A 20,912-nucleotide genomic window follows, 5' to 3' on the forward strand; every position below is an offset into this window, starting at 1 on the left:
AATTATTATTTTAAGTTACAGTTAGCATGGAGTTATTGCTGCTGAGAAGGTAAACCAAACCACAATGTTAAAATGGGCATTGGGTCACAAAACTAACATGAGTAAAGCTGGAACAGTGTACTCTTTATAGATATACTCAAGTTTGAAATGTTTGAAAACAATAAATGAAAGTTCAGTTAAAATAGATAATCAGTGTACATCTATACAGTGGAGCATGCTGAGGTTTACTCCATGTAAACTTGATAAAACTTAGTCAACAGTGTTAGTGAATATACTTAAAAAGTGATAAGTGCTCAGAGTACTAACCAGTACAGGCAGATTATTATTCATTTTGCTATTTCCCTCAGGAAAATGACTTGTGGGTGGGAATTTGTCTTACAGCAAGATAGTAAAGCCAAGAATACAGATAAACTAGCAAAATATCTTGATGATAAAGAGAAATATAATAAAAGTATATTTTTATGGTAGAGAAAGGCAGGTGGTACACTCATAACTATAACTATGCTCACACAAAGTGTAAATATACATTCTTGAAGATATATGGGCCTATGTAAAATCTTACAAGGTGGAAAAGCAATTACAAAACTTAGCTGAACAACCATGTGGAGAAAATATGAGACATTTGGATTAATACTTCACAGTTATTAATTGATAAACTGCATGGTAGGATGAAAACAACATGTGATGCTTTGCTAAGTAAAAGGCTCACATACCAAAGCTAGTACATTGTACACACTTTCTTTGTTTTTGCTGTAGTGTTTTGTACCCACAATAAGTTCACCTAGTTAATGTTAGTTGTTTCCTGCATTTTTCCAGTTATTTCCATTACCGTATAAGTTCAAAGTTTTAAGTGTATATTTTTCTAACCACTCTTTATTTACAGATAAATGTTAATTATATCTTTGTGTAACTAATTATTGGAAAATTATGAATGAATTAATCTGTATATTAATAATCATTATGCACAAAAATAGAAGCTGGAGTATTCTTTCATATTAAAGCAGTGAAAGTTACTGAAAAAGGTAAAATAAAATATAACTAAATTTATATATTTTGCACACATGGAATGAAAAAATCTTCCCACTATATATAGGTTGAAATAAACAAAATTTTTGTATGTATAATTTACTTTGCCCTTGTCTTAATTTTGTATCATAAAAAAGCATGGATTAATGGTATTCTTCTGCTTAACAATTGCAGAAATCTTGATTTTTTCTTCTTTTGTATCTTTTGAGAATGCTAATTTAATTACTCAAGAAGCCTTGTATAAGTTTAATGTCATTCCGTTTGGCCTATATAGCAGTGTGTTGTTAATAGTCCACTATTTTAGGCTTTGTTTTGGGTACTTTTCTGTTATACTACAACAACTGTTGCTGTTAAGCCTAACATTTAAGAACCAATTATATTACTTTTTTATTACTAGTTTGTCTTCACACTAAATTAAATCATGAAGCAGGTTAAATCCAGTTTAAAAACTACTTTTATTGTATTTTGATATTTTAAGGACTCACTTGTTTACTTCATTCATTAGTTTAAATTCAGCCTACAGTTATAGGTACATTATAATATAGATAAATGGTATTATTAACATTACATGTACATGAAAGTTTAATTATTGTTACTTTTAATAAAGTTTATTTCTAAGTTCTGTATAATTAAAGATAAACTTTTACTTTAGAATCTATATAAATTAGTGATTTAAAAGAATATAATATAATTGGTTCTTAAACATTAGGCTTAACAGTAAGAGTTGCAGGAGTTTAACAGCAAAATATCAATGCATTTGTGAAAAGTAGTTGCACAGTTGTATATTCTAAAACATGTAGGAAATTTAGGTGAACTAAAAAACTAAGATTGGGTACTTCAGTTATTAAAGTGCACTTTGTTAAAGCTCTGTTAATGAATTTATAAATGTTTATGCATACTGATGCTAGTGATAGTGGATTTATTGTAGTTTTATTACAGATGTATGATGATGAGAGTAAGCTGTCACATATATCAATCAGTCTAAGAAAGGAAGCACATTATACTAATACAATAAGTTTATTATAAACCATTTTATTTTGTTTCTAAATCATTGTTTGCATACTTATTAACACATATTAGTCTTTTTGTTGATGACAACTGAATGCCGATACTGTGCTTGTATGGTTGGAAGTTGATTATATATGTATATCATGCAGTACTAAAATGATTGAAAATACTCAAATACCTGTAAAGTATGATTCATGTTAGACTACAGTATTACAGAAGTACTGTGTATAGATTTTTTGGTTAGACAGTAAAAGCTTATTCCTGGATACCATGCAACTATAAAAGCCACTGGAACAACAGTGAGAGTGAAACATTCATGCAGTGATGATTTGATTAGCTAATGGAATCTGTGAATGACAAATTCAGAAGATTTTAAGGAACTATAGCTTAGAGTCTACTTGCTATGCAGCAAGATGAAGCAGATTATGAATGAAACTTGGACATACAAATCCATGGAACTTGTATGTATTATTGTGAGTGAAGAATGATGTGTTATATAATTATTAGGGAACATATATATCATTAAATGTATCAAAAGGCAAGTTATGGTTCCATGAACTCTAATGCATAATTCAAACTTTGTATAATGCAGGAATTGAAGGACATAATGGTATATCTTATGACACTGATAATGTGTGAAGGTATTTTTTCTGGTCACATTGCAAAAAGATGAAAACACTGTACTTGGGTATTTTGCAAAGAAAAGAAAAAACCAATGTTAACATGAACTTCAGTAGAATTATTTCTTCTCTTTTGCATGAAATGTCTTTGTATATTACTCTTTCTCTCCCAGAGATGGATATTGTTAGTAGATGTATGCTTATCATAATTATTTACTTAACTGAATTCATTGAGCTTATTCATGTGTTTAGACATTGGCACATCATCAGTAAATTAGTTGAACAGTGAATAACAGAATCTAGAGCACTTCAACATGAACTGTTGAGTTAACCTCATCAGGTCATATGTGTGCAAAGTCATGCATGCTTCAGGTGTAACAAAGATACAGACATTGATTGAACCTTGATTTAGTTGTTTTTTTTAAATAAAGTGTAAAGTCATGAAGGTTTTGAACCTGACTAAATTCACTTCAATGTACAGCCATATACATGTGTTTATTATAGCATATTATATAACTTTGGTGAACTTCCTGATATTAGGGAATGATCTGATGTATGGCTTATCTAAGAAGCTTTCTGCAATGTCCTGTATAGTTTGTGTTTTGATACTATAGGAGATGGCATAACTATGGCTGTTAATAACTGGCTATAACTGTGAAAGTATTATTTTACTGTTGCTTTATTTGTTTGCCCTACATCAGTTAACAACATAAGACCACTTCAGCTGAATTTTTATGTGGTTATTTAAGTTTCAGTCTTAAACAGGGTGGGTTTTCTGGCTCATATGTCATGTTAAGATAGCAGAAAGTGTAGTTACAGGTGCTAAGAGTCATTTCTGGTAGTGGTGTTATTTAGAATGGAATGTGTAGTAAAATTGACAGTACTGCATCCCATAGAGGAAGCATCACTATTAAGCATCAAACATCAGCTCAGTTTACAATAATTTACTACACAAGTACTTGACCAAGACTCCCAGAAAAATATTATTTATGGAGGAGTTAAGATTAAAATATATCCAAAACTTTTCACAGACCAAATATAAGAATTGTAAAGTTCAAAGTAGTATGATCTAAGAATATCCTTGTTTTTTTGTAAAAAGTTGAAAGTATCAGATCACCCCTTAAGTAATGTCTGATTTTAGGTTCAGAAAAAGAGAAAAAATTCAAATGCTTTTAATGTTATTTAATCAATAATGTACGTTCTGTTATTATTAAGTACTTCCTGCCAATAATTCACAAGCTTCTGAATGCCACTTCTTTAAAATTCTTAAGGGTTTGGAGGAAAAGAATATAGAGAGGGTAGTTTTGACATCTTCATGTGTTCCAAGCTCTTTTCCATCAAGATAGTTCTGCATCATAATCAGATGAGGCAAGGTCTGGAGAATAAGGAGGATATGGAAGTTTTTCGAAGTCTAGCTCTTCAGTCTTTGCAGATGTGATCCTTACTGTATGGGGTCGTGCATTATGTTAGTGTAACACAACACCTTTAGAATTGATCAAAGCAGGCCTCTTTTCTTTCAGTGCAATGTTCAAGTGCTTTAACCGCTGACAATATAAGTTTGATGTAATCATTACATTGAATGGCAGCAACTCAAAGTGGATCACACCAACAATAAACCACCAAATACTTAACAAGACTTTCCTAAGGTGGAGGTCCATTTTGGGCTGTGTTTTAGCCAGTTTACCTGCACTGAGCTATTGTCTGCAGCACTTAACATTTTTTTGAAATATCCATTTTTCATCTTCAGTCACTAACGTGTCCAAAAAAGGTGAATTATTTTCACAAGAGTGCAGAGAAGTGCAAATGTCCACTGTGTTCTAAGGTTGGCTTGTGTCTAATCATGAAGGACCCATTTTCCAAGTTTTGACACCTTTCCAAGCTGTTGCAGATGATGGTGAACTGTTGAATGGGTTGAATTAAGCTTCTGTGCTAGTTCTTCAACTGTTACAGCACAATCTTCATTTAGTACAGCTAGCAGCAAATCATTATTAAACTCAACAGGATGACCTGAATATGGCTCATGATTTAAGCTGTAGTCACCTGATCTGAACTTCTGAAACCACCTTAGACATTTTCTTTCATTGATAGACTCTGCACCATAAGTACCTTGAATATCTAGTGTAGTTTTTGCTGCACTGTTGCCTTTTTTAAACTCATAAAGCATTATATGCCTAATGTGATCCTTAGACACATCCATCCTCATAAAGGTCTATTTGATTCATGATCTGAAAAAGTGGAGTTGGGTTAGTTTCTTTTATTTGTCTGAACATTTTTATACACATTCTACTACATATTTTAGTCATTAAAGCATTCTACAAAGACAGAAATGATGATGCAATTTTTCTATTGAATTTTTGGACATTACTTATGGGATGACCTGATTGTTAGACTTGACCCTTTTTAAAAACTGATGAACTTTCTTTTTTAACACAACAGTCTCAGGTTAAGCTATTTGGTGTAATTATTTAACCAGAAAATGAATCATGCCATGTAATTTATGTATAAAGGCATAATATGAATCTTGTTGTGCTGCAAGTACAGCAGTGTTAAGTGCTTTGACATATGAGGTATACGGTATTAAATGCTTTTTTGTCTAAAAGTACAGAGCTACATGTTTACTTAACAAATTTTTAATGAATAAGTGAATTTTGAAAGTAATCATTATGCACAGTATTAGAATACATTACATAATGCAAAATCCTACAGTTTGTTTTTCATGATGATGCACTCTCTTGTTGGTAAATCAGTGAAATCAGAGTTAATATACCTCTTATATTTATAGCAAAAAGTATAATTTCATCTACATCTAAATCTATCTACAGTTTCAATTGCCCACTGTTGGTAAAGGGTTTTCACGTGTTATGTTGTCCAATTTGATTATCATTGTGTACATAAAATTCAGGACATAATTCCATTGTATGAAAGTTTAAATACTTGTGTGGAAGATACAACATCTTTGATTTGATATTTTTCATTGTTTCAATGATGTACAACAAAAAAAAAGTTATAATTTGACAATAATTGAAGCATTAGCACAATAATTCGTGGAATGTTTTTTATTCAAATCTGTAAGCTCTTGTTCCATTTCAGCTTACCTTTGATTCATAAAAGTATAGGTAGCTATTACAGAAGTAAAACAAATTTAATCACACAAAGTTTATTTGTTAGGTGTATTTGGACATTACGTTTCTATATTATTGATGTGAGCATAGATTTGTACAGTAATCTATAAAAGGAAAATTCATTTCAGGAAGCAATTAATCCATACTGCTGGGGGATTTTATGTATGCTGCTTTATTGTATGAGATGCCATTTTAGCTCCAGCATTCTAAAATAAGATATGTAATTTTTGTGCTACATTTATGATAATTATATTTCACAGTATATGGCACTGTATGTTTGACTTAGCAAAAATATAAATATATGTACCTGAAATGACAAAGAAAACTTAAATTATAACATACATTCTCATACTTGAGTATTAAGTTACTGTATTAATTTTACTTCTCAGTTGTTTTTAACATATTGCTATTTAAATTTATATACCCTTGGCTTAGACAATCCCCCTTTATCTTCCCACCATATACTCACATATATACATACACATATGTATGTGACCTTATATTTCTTGAAAGCCCTACACCTGTGTCGTTCGATTATTTATTAGAATTACGCAGCAATGTGCAATAGTTTCTTAGGCTAACATCTTATATATTTCATTTTTGATGTATAGAACAAATTTCAGAATAACACAGACTGAAATACCAGGAAAGTTGCAACATGAGATATACTAAATTTCTCTGAAACCTGCGTTAGTATATTTTGGAAAGTCAGCGTTTGATCGATTTGTACTGCAGTAGCTGTCGTGTATCCCCTAAAACTAAACGCCATGTTTATAAACCAAAAGGAGCTTTTGTCTATCGTATCACGAAAGATAAGTGAAAAAGCAAATGAGTTTTACTTCTTTTTTTTTTAGCAGTTGGCAATGCCTTAATTATAATAGTTGTAAATTAAAAGTCGCGTAGAAAATATGTATTATAATTTGCATATAACGATGAGCGGCGTAGTGGGCTTTCGTTAAGTACGTTTTTGAATGTCATATGTGATACAATTACTATATTTTTCACTTGCATGTATGTTAATAGTTCTTAAGCCTAACGAATATGTATACGTGTGTGTATGTAATAATCTATTCGCGAGTACCAAAAAAAAAAAAAAAAGACAACCTCCACTTTTACACTCATATGACTTGTAAGGCAATATGATTTCTGCGTTGTAGTTTGTGTATAAGGGAATCATCGAATAAAATTAAACTTTTTGATGTTCAACCATAGATTTTCTTTGTTGACAAGATTATTCGAAATTTACCAGGGCCGGTGAATAAAATACTCTATCAGAATCCCATATCGAATAATATTGCCTATGAATTCAGAAAAGAAAAAGTCAGGATTGGTCAGTATTAACATCATTTATTAAAGAACAATAACGAATTGTATATTTTCAGTTTTACTAAAAATAGTAAAATGTAATTAACGCTGTCACATAATGTAGTAATTTAAAATTACAAACTACATCCAAATATTTACAATTTCACTGAAAATTTTGATCTCTTTTAAAGGATCAATAATAAATCAACATGATTAAGAACTTGGTTAATTTTCAAAATATAACCGCCCATTATCATATGATTGTCGCCGATAAACGTATAAACTTATACGTGAGTTACTTCAGCGTAAAATTTTCGTAGCGTTAACGAGATTTTCGACGTTCGTCGTAAATTAGGCTTAAATGAGTTGGCGTGTGAGAGATTCTACTGCATATGTGACTAAGATCTTCCAACGTAAGATTTGTGCACGTTCATTGTATGGGTATAGGCATATTATTTGTAAGTACGCCTAAATAAACCAACGTATTTTTACTGTGTTTCAAAATTAGTAACAATAAAAAACTGTCATCTGCACGGTTCTGCAGGTATAAGAATAATAGCAAATTTTAACTGCAACGCTGAAAATGTTAAAATAAATATTCATTAATATCTTCTGAAACTATATTAGTGTTATAAATGTTACAATACGTAGTTTTGTACAAGTCTAGCTGGTTATTTTTTAAATAATTTCAGATATTCTTGAGTATAAAATTGGAAAATAAATCCTATAGATTAGGATATATTGGAGTGTATGGAGGCTTGCATATTTATTTTTCTGATTAAAGTATATATTGCCAAAAAAAATGAAATTATCTTAAAAATGCAAATCTATTTTCCTACTAGAATAACTTATTTTGTTACTGTTAATTTGCTGCTCTCTTATTTGTGTAAATTAAGTAGGTTTGCAATGTGACTAATTTTATTTGAGCAGCAAATTGCATACCCAACTCTAGTGAAAGTCTATAAGTAAAACTGAACTCTCAGGCTATGATTGATTTTCTTTTAGAAGCTCTTATAATACACTTTATATGACTTACCTTAAAAGGTTTGCAAGTTATTTGAAAGAGAATGTGCTCCTTTCACTTTTGTCTCTTGGAAATTCTGAAAAAGTGAACAAATTTGCTAAAAATGAACAAAATCTCTGAGAAATTTTAGCAGTACTAGATGTGTAGTTAAGGCCACATACTTGAACTAACAATAGTGCATTATGTCAACAATGTCAGTTAGCAAGTGAAGTATATTTATGATAGCTTTTGTATTGCATAGAAAAGGTTTTGCTTATGAAGAGGTATTCATGTTCAAGGTGCAGAAGTGTATGTGACTAAAGTCACTGTAGGTTGTTTTTTATTAAAATTACACCTTTTAACTTGTTATTTCAAGCATATGTAACAGTTTGTTTTAGGAACAGAATAATATTACTATTTTTAAATAATTTTCTTAATGTGACTGATTATGGCAAGGCATTTTGTCTTATCTGAATTTACACCTCATTCAAAAGCTTTCTAAATAAAGTGACTGATAATGTTACGTGTTTTATGGATTACCAAAACTACTTTCACTTACTATAACACATTTAGATGTACACCATGATGACAAAATAATGTTTCATTTAATTTAATCTGACATAAAATACTTTAATCAGTTTGTACTTAGTCACAATGATGGATACACAAAAATCGTTTAATTTCTAGAGTGAAAAGGGATATTTACTGAAAGTATGAATTAAAAGTAATGGTTCCCAGCCTGTTAAATTAAACTGTAGGTTGAAAAAGTGGTTGCAGCTATCAACAGCCAAGACTTCACACTACACATTTACGATACTGTGCTTCATTAAGTTACTTTGCTATAACTTATGCATACATTCTGGTGGATGTGTATATATTTTTTAAATATTTTAACAAAAATCATGTTTGTTACTTTGATAAAAACAAGTTTCTTGGGCCTAACACAAGGGTATCCATAATCAATACTGTTTTGTTAATATTTAAGTTATCTGGAAGTAAGCACTTTTTCTCAGAAATCACTCTTTATAAAACTAACTTAATGGTTTTACAGTTATTCTAATTGGAAAATAAAGTTAATTTAAAAACTATGTAAAAAAATATAATAATAATATTGAATAATTGGTGTTAAAAATAAATACATAATTTTAATTTGCAAATAACTTTAGATAATATTGATTTAAAAAAAATGCACTTTACCAACTTTATCTTGTTCACACCATTATCAATTTTTCATCCAATTTCATAATACAAATACTGTCTCAACCACTACCGTGTATGTCATATTACAGATGGTCTAAACCCTGTTAACAGGCAAATGATCTTTTGGCACTAGATTAAGAAGTTATAGTGTGAATGAGATGTTATACACTCTTTTTTACTTTCATTCATAAGTTCTTAGAAGTAACATGAAAGTGTTTCTAGTGGCTTGGCATAATGAGATGGATGGGTCTTTTGTGTGGTAACTATTTTAGTATGTGATATTTTTTATTTTGTCTGGAGATAATAAAATTGAGACTAGCATCAAAGAAGAAGTTAAATAATATGTAAAAGCTTATAATCTTGCATGCAGTATTTAGCTGGGGTATGTATTTTGATTTTTTTCTGTATCTGAAATTCTTTCAGTACCTTAAAGTAAAATTTATTTATTTATATTTTAAAGTATAAAAAATCATTATTATCCAGTCTTTTCAGTACATTTAGCTATCATTCACTCAACAACTTTAACCAAGTACAAAGTATAGCACTATATAGTATTACTTGAGCCCTTCACATTTTATGGAGCATAGGCCATCTAAGACTCTCTAGTTGACTCGACTCTGAGCTGTTCTTTCTACCTCTCTTGGAGTATACCCTACTCTCTTTAATTCTGCCTCTGTGGCTCTTCACAGGGTATTCTTTGGCTTGTTTTTCTTTCATTTACCTTGTGAGTTTTAAATTGGAGACTACCAAATGATGTTGCTTTTCTTAAGATATGTACAATCCAACTCCACACTCTGGCCTGCATTTGATGGCAGGGCAATGTTGGTGTGTCCTGTCTCATAAATCTTCATTTATGTTTGTTGTTTGGATATTTGAAGTCTTATGTAAGCAGCTGTTTGCACTTAATTGTTTTTTTTTTTTTCATCCTCCATGTTTTTGCTTCATACAAAAATTGTTTTCACACTAGAATTGAAAATACTCATTTTCATGGTAATTTTTATTTTTGAGTTCCAGAGATTTCTTGAAATCTAATAGGTTACTCTGAGTTAGCTGACTTCTGTTTCTTTGCTCCCTTCTTGATGATGTTGCCTAAGTAGTTAATGCTGTTAACTTCCTCCAAAGAATCCTTTAAAAGGGATTGATCAGTTGTTTACATGGTTTTTTGCTTTTATTGACATGTCGTGCTAATTTGGCTGAGTTGGTTTCATAGATGACAGTTTTATTATACATTTGGCTTTGTGAGGGAGAGCAAATTGTTGGCAGTCTCCAAGTCATCCAGATTGGTCCACATATTACACTGTATCTCATTTCTTTTCCATTGTGTTGTCTTCATGATATTGTCTTGCACTAATGGGAAAAGGAAGAGTGATGGAAGACATCTTTATCATACTTCATTCTTCTCCTCAAAACTATCAGGTAGCTGTTCCCATAAACAAGTTTGCACACCAACCCCTGATATACACCGTACAGTATTTATTCCATATTTTATTTCATTTGAAAAGTTTTCATTTCAAATTGTCAAAGATTATAATTTCTAATATTCAGTTTTGTTTTATTCATTGTGTTTTGGCTCTTTATATGCATAAAGGTACCTTATGTCAACTGCTATTGAATCCCATTTTTTGTTACTTATTTCCAGGCTGTTATTCACACTGTCCAATTAAATTGTAATTAGACATTAATATTACCATAATAACAATGAAATGGTAAACATTTTAGTGCTATAACTAGGAATATGCAAGATCAAGCTAGAGTTCAGGTGTCATTTGAAGATATCTTCTAGTTCAGTAACTTACACTGTAAATAATACTTAATTTCTTTTGTTCCTTCTTGTTTTAATTTTAAATTAAAGCATGCAAACCCTGTTGCTCTTCTGAATGAGATTATCCAGGAAGAAGTATCCTGTGATGTGTTGGTTGGTAATTTTGGTCAGATAAAGCAGCTCGTGTCTATAGGAGCTCAGGTCTGAAAATGTGTTACCCTCCTGCTCCATTTCATAGATTTTGATGGCTCTCACTTTATCCACAGATGCTGCCACTGATGCCTTTGACTAACTCAGACATAACAGAATGGAGAAGTCATTCAAGTGAAAAATCAGAACAGCTTGAGACCATGTTGAAAATTCTGTTTAGGATACCTCACTGTTCATCATTTAGTTACTTGGTGAATAAGCTAGCCTATATCCTGATGCTATCAAAACAGTCAAAATAATATTTTAAAAAACCCTATACAGTTGGAATGAGAATCTTGATGGTTAAAGTATGTTTACTTTTTTCAGCTGTTACAAATGAAGATTTAAGCAATATTCACTATCCTTTATAGTCAGATGGAAATAAGTTGATCACATTAAGTCTGAGCTTATTATTAACACAAATTTAAAGAATGATAAAGTTCTTGGACAGATAATATTTACCAAAAGGTTTTAAAAGAGGTTAAGGTTTGGATATTTGACATATTTGCTACTATTAGTTGTAAGTTGTTGAATATTGATTAAAATTCCTCTAATGCTACTTCTCTTTTCAAGAGGGGATAAAAATTGTCTCAGTAAGTATATGTCTATTAGTCTTACACTTATGGTGGGAAGAGTTTTGAAATTCTCATAAAAGTTGCTTTGTATAATCCTTTAACAAAGTGTAAAGTTTTGTTGGATAATCAGTGTGGTTTCACTAAAGGAAAATCATTCCTAATTAATCTTTTAACATTCTTTGAAGAAGTTACTACTTAAGTAGATAAGGGTATAGGTGTGTATTTGGTGTAGTGAATTTTCTGAAAGCATTTGACAAAATGTGAAATATAAGGCTTGTTAAAAATTTTATTTCTGTTAGTTTGAAGGATAGGTTGACTCATTTGATAGAGAGTGCCAAAGTGAATTAATGCCATGAGAGGTGTATCTTGGGGATCATTATTAGGACCTTTGTTCTTCTTGATTTACATTAAGTACATAGATGGAGTGGCCAATAGATTATTTATCTTTTCTGATGACATTACATTTTGGGTGTTTCTGGTTGAACAGAGGATTCTACTGCTTTACAAAAGGGTTGAATAAATAAATGCTAGATGACTCTTAATTATAATATATGCAAGGTAATGCATTTGGATATCACAGTATGTGTAACTGTGATGGGAATAACCATAACAGTACTATGGTAGAAAAATATCTTGGTATTCTGGCTTATCAGTTTCTTAAACTATCCAAAAAAGGCAGGGTAAAAATGATTTTAGGTTGTATGTACAGAAATATTGAATACAAGTCTAAATAAGTTATAATGTCATTCTACAGATCATTGGGTAGACTGTATTTGGAGTACTGGTTTCATTGTTGGGCTCCTTATTTTAGAAATGATATTGAATTATTGGAAATGTTTCAGAGGAGGACTAGGACTTGTAGGATGATACCTGGGATGGAAATATTAACATGAGAATAGGTTACAATCTCTGAAATAGTTTTGCTCTTAGTTAGTGGGGAACTGATTGAGGTATTTAAATTTACTGAGGGTATTGATGGTGTTGATGCCTAATTTTTATATATATATATGTATAATGGTAAGACTAGCTATATTTGTTAAGAGAGTCACTTGTCTCTTCAACAGATTGCCTTAAGATTTATCAGTTACTCACCAAAATATGAAATTAGGAATTTGATCATTTCTAGTCTTTGAAGTCATGATGTAAATCTGCATGTCACAATGGAAATATGGGTTAAATGTGCTTGTCACATCATGGTTATAAATGTCAAAGCAATTATATCCACTTATTTCATCATAAGAGTTAAAGAAAAGCTTGATAAATATCTGAATGGCAAGAGTTGGTTTTGAGTTGATTAGTGTTTATTTTAATTTAGTGGAAAGGATAGCTCAGATGGACTGAAAGGTCCCTTCTTGTCCTTTAATATTGTGTTATGTTACTGCACTTCCTAAGTAAAACCATATATGAGCTCAGTGGAAAGCCTGAAATCACACAATGTTAAAATTCCATTCCAGTGGACGATACATCACTTATGGCTTGTGAAACAGATTTGAACATAAGACAGATTTATAAGAATTTACCAACCCAGTATGTGTAAAATAGTAGTATTGAAGGGTGCAAAGCCAAGTATGCTTTGTCGAGTGAAAGTATCCACATCTACATGAATGATAAGATATTAGTTATCAATCCTTGCACCTTCTAGCTGTGCAATGTACATTGAGCTTGCAACCATGACCAAAAGGAAAAGTGGGCTGTTTGTACTGATAATCTGTCATTTACACCCTAAGGCTTCTCTATATCTCTATTTCAATTGAGTTATCTGAGGAGAAGTCTCCTCCAAATGCAACACTAAGTTTTCTATCCAAACCGTAACTTCCTTTTAACTTATCGAGGACAGGTGAATTAATTCTAAGTTGACATTCACTTAAGGGGAATCTAGCTAGCTCTCTGCTGATCACATGCAACTTTTTTGCAGCCGAAGCTTACAATGTCTTTGTAGTAATACTAACGTTTATGTTAATTCACTAAAGTTAAGCAGTTTTTAATGTTCAAAGTCTATAAACTTTCCAGGTCAAATATCTGCAATTTGTTAATTACAGTTACAACTTCTAAGGTTTATAATATACCAACAAACTGACAATAAATATACCACTGCTGACGCATCTGTGTATAAACTTTTAGGCGAGCAAGATTTTAGAAATTTCAGTTCGCCTAAGAAACCCTTTTGTTTAATGCTGAATGCAATAAAATATAGTAAAATACAATAAATGATATCTTGTTTCCTAATTGTTCCAAAATTGCAGGATGACACAATCTTACAAAACAAGATATTTATCCACACAAAAATATTTTTAGGTTGATATTTCAAACAAGTAAACAAAGGAAATTACATGTAATAACATGTATTTGTGTGTTTTTGATGACAGCAGATTTAAAGATGGTCTACTGTGTTGTTTCTAGTGTTTTAACTTACTAAACGAAGTTGACGTAGCATCATCACTGCATTTGGAGAAGACTTCTCCTCAGATATATTATAATTTATCTTAGACGGACAGGGCTCTGATTTATTATGATACATAACACACCAAAGCAAAACTGTCACTTGTAAATCGTCATGTACCATGCAAGTCAAATGATATACTTATTTAACTTTTTTTTTTTTTTTTTTTTTACGCGGCCCACAGTAAATATTGTATAGAACTATATACATCATAAATTTTGAAGTTAAACTCAGCTTGTATTAAATAATTATCTGAGGCCGGCTAAACACTTGCAGTCAAATTAGTATCTTTATTGCGCAGTAGTACTTCTTTAAACACTTTTATAAATCCCGAAAACTAATTCCATTTGTCTTAAGCCTAACTTTATTTAAGCCTTTGCTAAGTATGGTCTAAATTCGGTAAAGGTATAAATTAAAAATAACTTGTTTTTTGTTTAGTAAAGTCTAAATTTTACCCTACTTACTACTGTCAATAAATAAACTTACGTTTATATACGACTTAGCGTTATACCCTCTTTAAAAAGTTTGATAAGCTTTTAAAATGTTGTACAAAATGTTTATAAAATGTATTTACATCCCCTCCCCATCTTGTTTACGCTCCTTGAAATGAAGTGCGCGTGCATTATCAAGACAAAACTGAGTGTTGTTATAATAGAAGACTTGTCTTCGTACCTTTGCTTGAATTTTCTTTATTCTATCATTTTCAGTTGCGTCATTTATACCAAACTTTCTTGTCATTGTGTTAGATGATAAATCCTGGTCTATTTAATATATATTACGCGGTAAAACAAACAAAATTGCGTACTCCTGACTTTAATAAAATTACACCTGAACAATAATGTAATTTTTTTTTTTATAATGGTGTGACAGTAAGAAATAGTTAAGAACGATTAGTGTACGACACTTTTAGAATTGAAACAAGTAAATTCACACACACACACAAAAAAAAACAAGAGCAAAGAATAAACCCACTATAAATAAAAGGTAGCTAAAAGGTTGTTATATTTTTCCATGAAACGAATCGAAACAAAATTATTGTAAAGTAAATATAAAGTTGTAATGAATATAAATTTATCTGATTATGCAGAAGTGTTTGAATACGCATTCACAAGGTGATAAGTATTTGGTTTTGGACCAATTGCGCACGTGTATTTTAAACTGTAAACCTAATTAATTAAATCGAGAAATGCCATAAAAAGTGTATTTAGTGTATTGTTATTTTTGTTTAGATTAAGTGTTGTTTGTGTGAAATACTTGCAAATAAAAAAAAAACTAAAGTTGGAATCAAGCCAGTCATCACGACACTGTGCTATCTGTAACATGTACTCCCATGCGTTGAAAAGTTTGACCAAGGAGACAACAGGCACGGTAATTCTGAATTGAAAAAAACAACATGTAACCCGTACACTCTCAGACAAAAAATGTCTTTCTAACGATACGAAATTTGTAGCGTTGGTTTGAGAAACTAGCAAGGCAAGTTCTAGATAGAAAAACGCAAGCCAAGCGTATTATTTATATAGATTGTAAAGAATTTAAGAACTAAGCTTTTGCTTTTCATACTGTATGTATCTCATGGGAATAATTTATGAGAAATGTGAAAATTAGATTACGTAGTGAATTCATTATTAATACGTATTATACATAAAACTAATAATACATTATGTATATAGATTGTTCAGAAGTTAGGAACTAAGCTTTCGCTTTTCATGCATCTCTGAATAATCTTTGAGATGAAAATCAGATAACCTACTAAATACATTATCAATACTTAAAATAAGTGAAATTTGATGTGAAGTAAAAGCTAGATCTTTTGTCACCTAAAAGTTTCTTGTGTTACGTGTTAGCTTATATTATTGACCAATCTTAGAATCAGCATTTATGATTTGAAAGTAAACCATAAGTTGTTGGTGTTTAAAAATAAACCTTTGTTATACAGAAGACCAATAAACAATAAAAAATAAAAGTCAATAAACTTGTATTATCTAGTACTATAACCTCAAGTATATTATTCAGACACTAACCTACCTACTCCTTTAGAAAAGGATCAGTGTTTTAAATGTACTAATACTAATTACAACTTGACAACATTTATCCTACAAAACAAACCTGAAACAAAGTTTGAATAGAATGTTCATTTTAATTTGTGCAAGACTTAAAGTACAACACTGATTCATACATATACGATATACATATACATATGTATACTCAAAAATTGGCCTGGGATACTTTCAGTAGATATCCCACACTCTCGAACTGCATCACTTTCCAGCGGGCCTGTGCACATGCTTGGTGGGTAAAACGTCAAAGCCAGAAGGAATCTTGGATTAAGTTCATAACAGGCATATCTTCTACCACCATTTCCAAAGTCATATGGGATAAGATTCGAAAGGTCAGTGGGCAGTATAATTCTGTCTCCTTCTCGATCTTGCTCTCTGATGGCCAGGAAGTAGCTGATACCCAGAGAATCGCCAGTACTCTAGGTGAAAGTTTTTGCTGGGTATCTAGCACTTCTGCTTCTTCTTCCACCTTGTTAACCATAAAGACTTGGGCAGAGCAATCACCTCTTTCCTTTCGAGCTGATTGTCTCTATGACTATAATTGTCCTTTTACACTAGTGGAACTCAAACTGGCTCTTCATCAGTCTGGCAGTACATCAGTTGGATCTGATGATGTACACTAAGAGATGCTGCACCATCTATCTCCTGCTTCTCTTGCTATCCTTCTGGTTGTTTTTAACCAGATCTGGCAGGAGAATGTTTTCCTGATGCCTGGCGTCAGGCTATTGTCATGCCTTTCTGCAAGCCTGTAAAGGTTCCCAAGGTTCCTTCAAAATACCGTCCAATTGCTTTGACGAGCTGTCTCTGTAAGACCTTAAAGAGGATGGTTAATGCTCGTCTTGTTTGGTTCCTCGAATTAAACAACCTTTTCTCGCACCTTCCTAGTGTGGGTTCCAACACCATGGACCACCTGAAACGTCAATCAGAGAAGCCTTTCTCAAACAATAGCATCTTGTATCAATATTCTTTGACATTGAGAAGGCTTATGATACAAGGTGGAGGTGTGGCATTTTGCGAGACCTCCATGTATATGGGTTATGTGGCCATTTGCCCATATTTATTAACATTTTTTATTGGACAGGAGATTCCAAGTTTGTGTGGGTTAGACACTCTCCCGTTCATTTTTGCAGGAACTCAGATCCCCTCAGGGCTGTGTTTTGTGTGTTACACTTTTCAATATAAAGGTTAATACCATAACTCTCACTGTTGCAAATGGGCTCTATGTCGATGACTTTCACATCTCATGCCAGTTGTCAAACATGAGATATGTTGAGGAGCAGCTACAGACTGCCCCTGATCGAGTACTGAAGTGGACCACGGCAAACGGCTTTAATTTCTCTCTCTCTAAAACCGTTTGCATGCACATTTGCCGACAACGATGTTCTGTGCTAAAGATATATCGTGCTCTTATTTGATCAAAACTCGACTATGGATCACTGGTCTATGGCTCTGCCAGACCATCAGCCTTAAAGATGCTAAACCCTATTCATCATGAAGGACTTCAGCTCTGCATTGGGGCTTTCTGCACTTCCTTAGTTCAGAGCTTATACATAGTCTCATGAACCTTCTTTGCATCTCTGCTGTTTGCAACTGTCTTTATTATATGCTGCAAAACGTTGTTCCCTATCAAAGCATCTCACTTGGGGTTGAGTTTTCCTTGCTCAGTGGGCCATACTTTTTCAGAACAGACAGTCTGCCATTGCTCCTTTTGGCCTTCGTATCCAGACACAGTTGGATGAACTGGATCTGTCTTTGGATAACTTTGCTGTATCCACTGGTCAGCCCATCCCACCATGGCTTCTTACAGTTCCCAATTGTGACCTATCTTTAAGCCATCTGAGAAAAGCAGACACTCCTGATTGGAAATACTGTCTGTTATTTGCTGAACAGCTTTTGAACCATCCTTCCATTCCTATTTATACAGACGGTTCAAAATAAGGTGACTGTGTGGGCTTTGCCATGGTTTGTTGTGGTTTGGTGGTTGGGCACAGAATCCCCTCTGCAGCTTCTGTGATCACTGCTGAACTCTGTGCCATTTCTCTTGCCCTGAATCACATAGAAGCTAAGCAGTACTCAATCTGCACTATTTATACTGACTCGCTTAGTTCTTTACTGGCCCTGGAATCGCTTCACGTTGGTTTACACCCTGTTCTAGCTGATATTCAAAACCGACTAGCCCATTTCTCATTAATATCTACTTCTGTCCAGATTTTCTGGATACCAGGCCACGTTGGTATTCGCGGGAAGGAGCTTCCAGACACGGCAGCTAAATCTACGTGCTCTGGCACTATCACCACTGTGCCTATTCCATACATGGACTATGGCCCTGTATTCAAGGCTCGGCTCTGTGCCATCTGACAGTCGACTTCGAGTGAGCAACGCGAAAACAAGTTTTTCCAGATAAAACTCTTTAATGGACTTTGGCCGTCTTGCTTCCGTAAGAATTGGAAAAAGGAAGTTGTTCAAAGTCGACTATGCATTGGCCACAGTTTTTAACTCTGTTTTCTGTTACCTGGAACTGATGCATTAGTGTGTAGTTTGTGTAACACTGAGATCACAATCAGCCATATTTTACAGTGTTATTGGTGATGGTAACACTGTAGACCTTGGTAATGTTTTTTTTTTAGTTTTTTAAAGACCATTAATCTTTTTAATGCCATTTAAGGTTTTAATTTATATATTCCACCTTTTTAATGTGGCTCCCTTTTAAAAATCACAGCTCATCCTGTTCGATTTGAAATTAGAAACTGGCGGAACACTAAATAACTCGAAACCAGGACTGGAAAGGTCAACTTCATGTGACTAACGCTGCTTTTTGAACTATCCGTTTGAACTACCCGTTAGTCATCCTGGCGAGTTATTATTATAATTTTGCTGCACGTCTTTTAAAACGTTTTTATTACTTTCCTTTTGAAAATGGCCATAACGTCAAATAACTCGTAACCAAGACTGGAAAGACCAACTTCAGGTGACTGACGGTGGTTTTGTACTTTCCTGTTAGTCTTCCTGGCGAGTTATGATAATTACAGTTATACTACAGAAAGTGCTTTACAACTTGAATTACTGTAGTTTTTTCTTAACGTTGTAGGCTAGATGTAAGCATTGGTTTTGTGTCATTTATGTTTTTCTTTTAAACTTTTTTTTAACCTTAATTTCCTTTTATGAATTTAACTAAATTTACTTTTAACTGGATGTTTGGCGCAGATAGCCTAGCTGCTTTGTGCCATAAAACACTAAATCAACCAACCAACCATATCTGAAGTTCCCGATTAAGAGGCATTAATCATAGTTATAGCATTCGAAATTTATAGTATGCCAACTATAGAAAACCGATAATATATTCTGTTTTTTGGCGCGTTGCATTTCTTACATGTATAGGTGTGAGGAGGTTTTTAGGACTTATAGCCTGGGCAACAATATTGATGATACATTAGTGTTCACGTAAATACACATTGTTGATTCTTACGCTCGAGAATCTTTTACAACTTAAGTGAATAGGCTCGAATTTCGCCAAATCGATTTAATTTGTTTGTTTGACATCGATTTAATTGTATAAGTTTACGTATATATGTAAAAGCGACTGGTATGGGTTGAGAAATTGTTTTTATATAGAGGAGCGAACAACGTTTTGACCTTCTTCAGTGACCGTCAGGTTCATAAAGAAAGAAAGAGGTAACTGACCGATAGCTGACCACATGTTTGAAGGGGGTTGTGTAATTGAGTGTAGGAATATAGAGAGCGTGCTTAGATGTTTGTTTATAGTTATTAATATAGGTATAAAGGTGTTCCTTTGTATTGGTTTAATTTGGGCTTGAGTTGTATAAGTAAAGCTTCCTTAATTTTGCGTTTGTTTATGTTTTTTCTTTATTTAGTATTTGGGTATTTTTTATGGTTATGTTGTGTTTATTTGATTTTTTTTTGTTCTTTGAATCTGGTTTCCATTTTTATACTTGTTTCTCCAATATAGAAGTCCTGGCAGTTATCACATTGTATTTTATAAATAATCTTGGTGTGGTGTTTGTCAGTGTAGTTTTTACATAGTATAGATCTTAGTTTTGTGTATACAAAATAAATTTGGTATTAACTGGAATGTCATATTTTGTTACTAGTTTTTGCCAAATGTTGGTTATTTTTATGCTGATGTCGGGAATATATGGTATGCAGTAGTATATGGTTTCGTGATTTTTTAATTCGTGAGATATATTTACTTTTGTTAGTTGATTTTGCTTTTTGTCTAGGTGTGTGTGTATAATATTTTCTGTGGTTTGTAGAGGGAACTTGTTGATGTTGAAGTATTTTTTTTTTATTTTGTCTAATTCTTCGTTAATTTTATCTGGTGAGCATAGTGTTGTGGCTGTGATTATTTGGTTTCTTCGAATGTTGAGTTTTTGTTTTGTTTCATATGCTGAGTCCTAAGGAATGTATAGTCTAGTATGGGAGATTTTTAGGTCGATTTATGTTTTAAACAAACGCAAAATTAAAGAAGCTTTATTTATACAACAACTCGGGCCCAATATAAACCAATACAAAGGAACACCTTTATACGTATATTAATAACTATAATCAAACATCTAAGCACGCCCTCTATATTCCTACACTCAATTA

General features: G+C 32.4%; 1 protein-coding gene across 3 annotated transcripts in view; it reads left to right on the plus strand.

The window, feature by feature from the left end:
* The window catches only part of LOC143252868 (uncharacterized), a 124,666-nt gene that overhangs the window by 35,402 nt on the left and 68,352 nt on the right, over positions 1–20,912 (plus strand). The window contains exon 1 of one of the 3 annotated variants that reach the window (XM_076505660.1): positions 11,508–11,543. The exons of the other annotated variants lie outside the window; for them this stretch is intronic. Coding sequence (XP_076361775.1) covers positions 11,523–11,543 — 21 coding nt within the window. The 5' untranslated portion in view covers positions 11,508–11,522. Of the gene's footprint in view, positions 1–11,507; positions 11,544–20,912 lie in introns of those variants that run through there. 3 annotated transcript variants of the gene reach the window in all.

The sequence above is a fragment of the Tachypleus tridentatus genome, chromosome 6, assembly GCF_004210375.1.
Source record: "Tachypleus tridentatus isolate NWPU-2018 chromosome 6, ASM421037v1, whole genome shotgun sequence".
In the NCBI taxonomy this organism is placed as follows: domain Eukaryota; kingdom Metazoa; phylum Arthropoda; class Merostomata; order Xiphosura; family Limulidae; genus Tachypleus; species Tachypleus tridentatus.